Genomic DNA, 9,554 nt, shown 5'->3' with positions numbered 1-9,554 from the left:
AAATAATATTGGATGCCAACTAGAACGCAGGATTGGCTGATTGGCTGCCGCCCAGAACGCAGGAGAGATAGAGCTCGAATATAGGAAAGGGTTTCTTTAAGTAAGTCGCTGTCCAGCTAGTGTAGCAACGTGGCATATGAAGAACTGTGCTACCTAGATTGAGGGTCCCAAGGCAGAGCAGGGACCGTCGGAGCCCCGCCCCGCCCCGCCCCCCCCCCGGGGTCCCAGCCAGGTCCCCGGCGGAGACCTAGGCGGCGCCTGCGCTCTGCAGCCAAAGAACCACCAGTGGTTCTTAACTCGGCACCGAAGATGGCGGATCGCGCTTTCGCTGGCACAAACGGCAACACATCCTTGCGGGGTCTTCGTGAACGGTTGGGTGAGTGGGCCGGCGGGAATAGGGAGGACGAGGGCGCTCAGGGGAGGCAGGGTTGCCACCGCCCCAGGGATGGATGGAGCAGCGCAGTGGGCTCCGGGCAACTTTTCTGTGGAGTCGCCTCGCGCCGTCCAGTGCTCCCCTCATCCCGCCAACACCCTGGGATGGGAAAGGAGGAATCCAGGGTCAGGGCCACGGCCGGGAAGAGGAAACGCCTGCTTAAAGCCAACAGCCCAACGGCCGCTTCCAACGGCCCGGCCCCGTGGGCAAGGCTCCAAGCAACTAATGGGTGCTACGAGCTAGGTGCGACTGCAACTCCGCGATCCGCGCCTGCCTTCGGGGAACCGCGAACACCCACTGCCGGAGATGTGCGGGCGCTTGCCCGCGCACCATTTCTGCTGCCTGGGCGCCGCCTCTGCAGCCCAGGCAACCCTGCCAGGATCGGGAAGTTTGGGTTTTCCCTGGATCCCAAGGCATTCACACACTCCGGGTCAAGGTCAAGGGAGGAAAGAACTGGGGTTTAGGGCTGTGGTAGTTGGGAAGAGACTGGGCTCATGGCAAACTTGGCCTGCAGTTGCACGTGACTTTAGGTCACCCTAGGTGGGACATCTTGCAGTCCCTAGAGTGAACTAAATGAGACTAGGCAATAGGCACCTTGCAATGCTCTTCAACAGGTCCCATCACCAAAACTTCACTCTACACACAAAAGTTAATCTTACCAACTTTGGCAGTACCTGCTTTGTTCAGGAGATTGTGAAGCTACCTGAGTGAGGTAATATTTCCTGCTCGTGGTAGGTTGCTTTTAGACTGTTCACAGAGTACTTGAGTTCCCCTGCTCTGCCCCATGCATAAAGCGATTTTATTGCTTGCTATTGGAATCCTTAGGGACCTTTGATTTGTAATTAGAAGTTTAATGTAGAACAGGTGAAAAGCAACACTTTGAATCAACGCTCCAAAAAAGGGTCAGGAGGAAGTACATGTTCATAGTTCCATAGGGGAAAAATAATGTTCTTTGTGCTTCTAGCTTATTACAGACTCTGGAGAGTTTGTAGTAAATTTTTGTGTTGTTTTTTGACACCTATGGCTCCCTGATACGAATTTTAGTAAATGAAATTACCCAGCATGTATTTCAATATATTGAAACATCTATGGTCTGATACTCCTAGCATTATCTGTTTACTGAATGTTCCAAAATATTTTAAATTATGGTTCAGTTGCTTGAATTTATGCCATTTCAAACTAAAAACTTTAGAAACCATACAAAGGGGAGGAGTTTCATCCAGAACCTTATTTTGCACCCAAACTGACTCTTTCACATGAGGGATTGAAAACATCACGTGTTGGACGTGCATAGAGCAGCAGTTACTTAAATCTGCCCTCATAGAATCTGCATTTTCTGAAGGAGTAAAGGAGACAGTGAAATGTTTTTGCTAGAAGGTCAATTTTATCTCCCGCTGAAATCCTGAGTACTGAATTAAAAGGGTGTGCTGAACAAATTGCCCATGTGGGCACACAGTAGAATCCACATTCATGCAGTCTATAAATTTATATATGTATGATTTAACAAACATATGTACACATTCATTATACAAATGTATATACACGTAATGAGTTTTCTGTACATTGTATTGTGCTAATATGCCACAGAACTATATACTTTAACAAAACGCATTTCATAGTTTCTACACAATTGTTTTAGAATAAAACTATTCAACCAGATGAGCATAAGCAACTTTGTAACTGACTAGTTACTTTTCTTGTTTAAATTCCCACATGATTTCTCAGTTTAGAACAGCTTATTCAAAGAATATGTTCATAAATGCTGGAAGAGCTCCTGAGAATGAGAGCCAGATTAGCAGAGTTCCAGAGCCAGAAAAAAAAAAATCTTAAAGCTAGTCTAGAAGCTAGAATCCCAGCTTGAAAATCCTGGCAGCTTCTACACTTGAATGTGTACTGTAATGGGCAGCCTAATATTTTTCCAAGTACTCATTCTGTTGTACACAGCTCTAAGTGGTAGAAATTTATCCTCAATCTTTATTATCGTCAAGACATGCTGTCTTTGAACTTGAGGGTCTTTTGGAAATCTCTCACAGCTTTGTAACTTTGGCTGTTGCTCTTTTAGGTAAAATTCCATGATTCTGCCTTATTTTTGTGGTTTCCTGATTGTAATTTCTTCAATTTCTTATTAGCTTATTCTTAATACTTTGACACTTCAAACTCGGGTTGCTTTTTAAGATGATTTTGTTGCTGTTATATATTCATTGTACACAGTACTGGGTTTCATGAGGATATTTTCATATTAGTATATAAAGCACTTTGAGCATGTTCTTCCTATAAGACTCACCCCCATTCCTCCCCTTTCTTCCCTAAACAGATTCACTTCTGCTTCTAGGATCCACCAATGAAAGGGAACATGATATTTGTCTTCCTAAGACCAATTTCATTCACTTACTATGATAATCTGTTGTATCCATTTTCTTGCAAACAACATAATTTTATTCTTCATGACTTTTTAGTGTACTATTAAACCAGGTTTATGGCTTTACTACTTACTCCTTGTATGATCTGAGAAATGTGTATTTATCTTCAGTTTTCTCCTGGTTTTTTTTTAGGATAGTTTTAAGAATTAGATGAGGTAGTACCACTGCATTCTATAAATTGTTAAGTGAAATGGGTTATTAGACATTAGAGTTTTTAGAAAAGTACTACAAATATTAAAATTTATGATTCAGTTTTAGTAATAAATTCTACACTTTTTTTCTAATTCAGTCTCTGCAAAACATAACCTTTGTATTAATTTGGGGTTTAAATGTAGAATAATAACTACAGAAGTTCTATAGTATAATATATTTACTGTACCTTGCTGTTACTTTTATATGTGTGTGAATTAATACACACTTCTAACTGGGAGTTAAACAAATTTCCTCATTCAAAGAAGTTGAATAAAAAAGGTCACTTGGTTAAGTCCAGACATAAAGGGCGTTCCCACTGCCTGGATATCTTAAACACTTTTTAAAGCTTGTCCTTTGGTGAATATATTCCTTGCCAGTGAAATTTTGGACCCAGAGTCCTAAATATCAAGTTTTATTAGTGTTACTACTTTAACTTTTGTGAGATTTGGTTCATTATCCACAACACAACTACTTCTGTTTTTAATAAGACCTTTAAATAATCTGGTCAAATGGTATTTTTGAGAGAAATTGTTCTTATAGTCAGCTTAGTTATGTCAAATACAAAATCCTAACCTTAGGGCTAAGTGTGAAACCTGAATGTACAAAAACAATATTACAGGATATGTTATATTCTCTGCGCTACATAGAAATGTGAGGGCATGTGGAAGGGTTTCATTACAGGCTATATTTAAGAATTTGTGCTAATTACACTAATCAGAAGATAACTTCAGAAGATAATTGTGGTCCACAGAATTACCAATAGTTGAATTGTTAGGGAAGCTGAGAAGAGTCTAATTTTTGAATTTAGCTGGGTCAAAGCTTATCTGCACTTTTAGGTTCCCTAGGACTTACAAATCCCTTTCCTGTTTCCCTATAGCAGCAATTGCAGTGTCCCTTCTAATGTTACAGTTTAAAAAGAATCCCAGGCAGCCTTCCTGAGTTTCAACTACCATCTGAGTCCATTCACTCTCTTAAGTTCAAGGGCTCTAGTCCCTTAATTATTTTAGTTGACTGTCTTTAACTGTAATAGATCTCTTGATATTTAATAACCAGACTTGTGTAGCATACATATCCTAGGGACATGTTTCCTGTGTTTTTATACAAAGGTAAAACAGTTTTTAGTGTTCTCTGTAGTCAGGACTGTGGGCCATTTTAGATGCAGCCATACATAGAATTAAAGAGTTCACAAATCCCCTATAATAAGCCTTACATATCATCCTATAGTTTTTCTTACTTGCCCTCAATTTACACATCATCCTTATTGAAATTTATTTATCGATTTTCTTTTTAAACAAAATGTGTATTTGGTGCAATTTGTATTTACTTACCTTCTTTTTTTAAAAATCTAGATATTGGTTGTCCTCCATCTTCACAGTGCATCAGAATAGAGCTTTGGGGGACTGAGGAGATAGGCAGGTGGCTCCATGGGGGAAGGGTGCATTACTTAGCATATTAGAGGCCCAGAGTTCCATCCCAAGTACCATAAAGAAAAGAAATAGAATAGAGCTGTTTTTTAAACAGTTCCAGGTGCCTGAGCCCCACACCAGGAGGGGAAAGGCAGGCTTGTTTTGAAACCCTATTAGGTAACTAGTATGTAAGGAGCTAGAAAAAGCTCCTGATACAGGTAATTTTCAAGTGTCCTAGACAATATTTGACTCAATCTTTGAGGCTCTCATTGTTAACATTTTGCTTCCAGATTCAGGTCTATTGATTAATTTCTTATTTTGAAACAACTTTTTTTTCTCCCAATTCCTTGCCAGCTCATTTTTTTTTTCAAGAACTTGGTGTAATATCTTGTCTGAAATATTTTGGAAAGCTATTAGGTACTGACTCCTTACTTATCCAGCAGCTTTATGGCAGCCACTACACTAACAAATATAATTATCTCTATGTCCATAAATACTTCAGCACATCCAAAACAACTGTCTTTAATACCTTATTTTTTTAAATATTTTATTTATTATTTTTATTTGATGTGTATGCGTGTATCACCTGCCTGTAGGTAAGTGCACCCATGTCGTGCAATGCCCACGGAGGACAGAAGAGACTGTCGGATCCCCTGGAGCTGGAGTTATGGACAGTTGTTAGCTGTCATGTGGGTACTGGGATTTGAACCCGGGTCTTCTGCAAGAACAGTGTTCTTAACCACTGAGCCATCTCCCCAGCCCCTATAATACCTTATTAAAGTGTTATTGAACATCATAGGTACTTAGTCCAGTCCATCTTTTGTTGTTGACCCAGATTTTACCTCATAGAGGTGACCTGATCTTTTATCATTAAAGGCTGTGGGTTGCTGATGCTTGTATTAACTGTTGTTAATTTCTAAGACGTTTTCCTTATTCTTCTTTGTTTTAGTTGCTGTAGCTCAAGAAATTGCTGAAGAAAGACGACACAAATGTGGTGTTAACTCCTTAACAACTCCGAATAAAAGATCATCATGTGCACCTGGTAAAATTTCAATAATGGTTTGATATATTCAAATTGTTTTATCTCTAAAATTGCAAACTACAATTATGTATAATTATTTTTTGTTTTTTTAGTTATCAACGGATCTGTTCTGAAAAATGATGTAAAACAACAATTAGCCAAGGAACGCAGAGAGGAAAGAAAACGACAGCAAGAGGGTATATATGTTAGACATTTTTCTTTAAATCAAAATGAGTAAATTTTATGTACAGGTTATATATCTCTGAATTGATTTTACTTGCTATGCCGAATTTGTTTATATGATAGATTATATTTTATTATATAAAAGTATTATATTGAATTACATCAAGTTACTAATCACATAAAGAAGACCCATGAAAAACCTTTGACTAAATTAAATTTTTGAAAGTGGTATCTCTTAGCTTTAATTTTCTGAAACCTGAAGTGTGAAAATTTGTTCAACATTTGTGGAAAGAAGCAAAATGGAATTTCAGTGAAAATGATTCTAAAAGTAAACATAAGAAAGGTATCTTTTTAATGAGACTATGGTTTTCAAGTGTGGCTTAGTATACATTAAGACTTTCTATACTTTAAGAGCATGGTTTACAAGTATGTGTATTTCTTCTTTGATCTAAATCTACCGACTACTCAAATTTATTTAAATGAATTATAATTTATGATCATTTTAATGGAGAAGATAGACAGTAATGTCTTGAAGAGTATTTTACAACTGCATAGTTATGAATACTCTCTAGGTTTTAGTCAGGGAAAATCTGAATATAGGAAAGTGTGCTCTTCTGCAATGGAGTATGCTATAAGTCCATTCATGTGACAGCTGCATGCTTAATAGCACCTGTACAGATGAGAACTTTGGAAGAAGTTTCCTAGTAGAAAGAAGTAAAACATTTATCAGAGCGTATTAGTCTAGTGGAGTTGGACACCAGCTCAAATTAACAAAAATAACGCATAAAAGAAAACACTTCTTTCTACTTTGGAATTTTAGTTTGGACAGGATGAGTATCAACTGGCTGAGACATACCAGTGTTTCACAGTTAACTGAACACCTTATGTTCACTCCCATAGAAAGTGTATAGGTTATTTACTAGAGCATGTTATGCTGTTTTAAGAAAGATAATGGGATACATTCATGTCTTCTATGTGTGTAATGTGGAAAGCTTTTCTTGGCTTTTACATCTTGAAAATGTGCTTGGAATATTTCAGCCAACAAGGAAAAACAACTGCTTGAAAAGGAAAGAAAGGCTAAACTACAGTACGAAAGACAGTCGGAAGAAAAACAACGCAAACTGAAAGAACAGAAGGAGAAGGATGAGCGTCGGAGAATATCTGCAGAGGAGAAAAGAAAACAGAAGTTGGCTGAAGACAAGGTACAGCATTTTAGAGCCTGTTCATCAAATGATGCAGTGTTCTAGGCAGATTTAATTTTTTCAAAATTCGCACTTATTTTTCTTTATTGGCCTTGTGGAAATGGAGGGACTAACCCTGTCTCTTCTTCTAATTTCCTTCCACTCAGTATTAGAGGCCCTCATTGTGTCCTGCTAAGGTCTCAGGAGTTAAAATGCACTAACATCAGGAAGGAGTCTTGCAGATCCAGAAATAGAGCCCTATTTGCCTTTGGAGTATAAGTTGCAGGGTACATTGATTTGCGATTGCCTTTGAACTGTTCTCTCTACTACCTGAACTACATAAAGTCCCCAAACCCACCACCTCACCTCCCTGATAGGTTCCCTTTGACAGGCTGATTACTTCCAATTTACCTAATCCTGTGACTCCCCAGCCAAATAAGAGTGCTTACACTCCCTGCTAGGTTCCCTACTTTCCAATGTGTGCTCCTGAGCTCTCGCTCCTGCCCCTCATCCTTCCTGTTTCTCACAGTACCTTTCCTGACAGGGCCACTTTGATTTGTGGTTCATAGTCAGGTCTCTTGTTTTCTGGTACTTTTGCTCTCTTTTTCCTGGAGTCTTTTTAGTATTTTTGGTACATTCTTCATAAGAGTCAGTGACTTTGGTATGTCCTCTCTATTTCCTTCCATCCCTCATTCTGTCTTTTGTTATTTATGCTGGGCATCTAGCTATTTCTCTCATTGTGTCTGATTTTGTCTTCTTGACACTAGGTTTTTCTCTTGTAGGTCACTCCACTACTTTACTCTGAATATGCTTGATTGCGTCAGACTCTGGCATGTTCTATGTTGATGCTATGCTCTCTCTTCTTTATTCCAGTGACTGTCAAGTGTTCCTAAATAAATTGTAGAGTATATGACCTTTTCCTGTCTAAGGCAGCTTGCTCTTCTCTCTGCTTTCTTTATCTTAATTTTTCTCTGGCTTTCCCCATTCTCTCAGGATATGTGGGGCTTTGTTTTGATATTTTTGAAACAGGGTCTCCCTATAGCCCCAGCTGGCCTAGAAGTCATTATATAGACCAGGCTAGCCTTAAACTCACAGAGATCCATCTGCCTCTTCCTCCTGAGTGCTGGGACTAAAGTCATGCGCTACCACGCCAGCCTAGGATATGTATATTTTTATCTCCCTCTTATTTCTTGTTGCTCAAATTTAAAATTTTCTTTTTTCTCCTTTTCTCTTTTTCCCCCTTGAAACTTCTTTAGTTTTCTTTGTAGTGCTGACTTTTCTCCTTCATGGTACCCATACTTGCCCTTGTCAATGCAAACACACAGCTCTCACCTCAAAGGGGATATGGGGCAGTTTATTCTGCAGTTCAGATAGCAGAGAGAAAAGTTCAGGGCCAACCACAAACTAAATATGAATGACCATGGCCCAGGAACACAGATTTAGGTCACCCCGAATTCATGTCTCAATGTAGAAGTATTTTCGTGACCTTTTTATAATAATAGAACAAAGAAAGTCATAAATCAAGGCACTTTCAAATACATTGTTGGAAACATTAAGTAGGTGGTTATAGTAACTCAGTCTTTTAGTTGGTGGAAGCTAGAGTTTTATGAAGTTAATACATCCCAAACAGTTTTTATCTTTTAGTAACATGATGTTAGGTCTGACACATAGGTGGGCAAAGAATGGCTATTTAGCAGCTAAAGATAGCCAAAAATGAGTGGTAATTAGGTTTTAGACCTGCAACGTTCCAAACCATCTACAATTACTGAAGTTCTAAGGCCAGGCATCGTGGCACATGCCTTTAATCCCAGTCCTCAAGAGGCAGAGGCCAGCCTGGTCCACACAGTGGCTTCCAGGCAGGATGGGACTAGGGAAACCCTGTAAAAAAAAAGAGAGTTTGAGAACCAGTGAACATAAATTAGGAAACCCCGTGAAGAAAGAGGGAGGGAAGAAGGAGAGGGATAGTCCCAGACAGTCCCATTTTGGTAAAAGAGGAAGCTGAGAGAGACAACATAGAGAAGAGAATGTAACCAAATGTCATATAGACAGAAACGGAACCAGAGATGTGGCAGAACAAGCAGAGGAAAAAAGAAGGCAAAAACAACCTTAGAGCTAGTAGGGGTGAGACCCCACCAGAGCAGGGCACATGGACATTATAAGTAGACTGAGTGTAGGAGAAAAGTAATTCTGAAAAGCAGAGAAGGAAGGGTGAGTATACAATAAATATTTTATATATGCAGAGCAACAATAAGACCTTACATGTGGGCCTGAAAGAGCACAGAGGGACAGCCCATTGAAACCTGGGACAGAATTCTTATCCACCAGATGTATTTTAATAAGGAAAGTTTATCCCTGGACTTAGTCTCTCATACTTTCAGGGTTTCTAAGTAATTGTAGTAATTTACTTCTGCTAGAAAGTATAATTTTCACATTTTGTATAGTTGCTACAAATTTTTCACTGAGTTTCCTAATGAAAAAAGTGAAAAGGGAAGCATGGTCAATTCCTTGATGTAGTATCCACAAGATAGAAACAAGTTTTTCAGGGAACAGTGCTACTATTCATTGATCTGAAACATGCCTCCAATTATTTTCAAGTTTTACCTGATACAAAAACAAAACCTACTTGAAAAAGAAATTTGGTGATGGGGTTAGACTTATAACCAATAAATACTGGTACTAAAATGAATATATAAAAATGGACTGGCATTTACTTTAAAT

At 38.9% G+C, this 9,554-nt stretch overlaps 1 protein-coding gene across 1 annotated transcript in view; it reads left to right on the top strand.

Annotated features, from left to right (window-relative positions):
• Nucleotides 1-227: 227 nt before the first annotated feature.
• Nucleotides 228-9,554, top strand: part of Map7d3 (MAP7 domain containing 3) — a 34,264-nt gene continuing 24,937 nt past the window's right edge. The window contains exons 1-4 of the mRNA XM_029567175.1: nucleotides 228-376; nucleotides 5,401-5,493; nucleotides 5,586-5,669; nucleotides 6,694-6,857. Of these exons, the coding sequence (XP_029423035.1) occupies nucleotides 310-376; nucleotides 5,401-5,493; nucleotides 5,586-5,669; nucleotides 6,694-6,857 (408 nt within the window). The 5' untranslated portion in view covers nucleotides 228-309. The remainder of the gene's footprint in view (nucleotides 377-5,400; nucleotides 5,494-5,585; nucleotides 5,670-6,693; nucleotides 6,858-9,554) is intronic.

This window comes from Nannospalax galili, unplaced genomic scaffold (assembly GCF_000622305.1).
Source record: "Nannospalax galili isolate Female #2095 unplaced genomic scaffold, S.galili_v1.0 scaffold901, whole genome shotgun sequence".
Lineage (NCBI taxonomy): Eukaryota > Metazoa > Chordata > Mammalia > Rodentia > Spalacidae > Nannospalax > Nannospalax galili.
The sequence above is the reverse complement of the archived record's forward strand: the minus strand, read 5'-3'. Positions and strand labels throughout refer to the sequence as shown.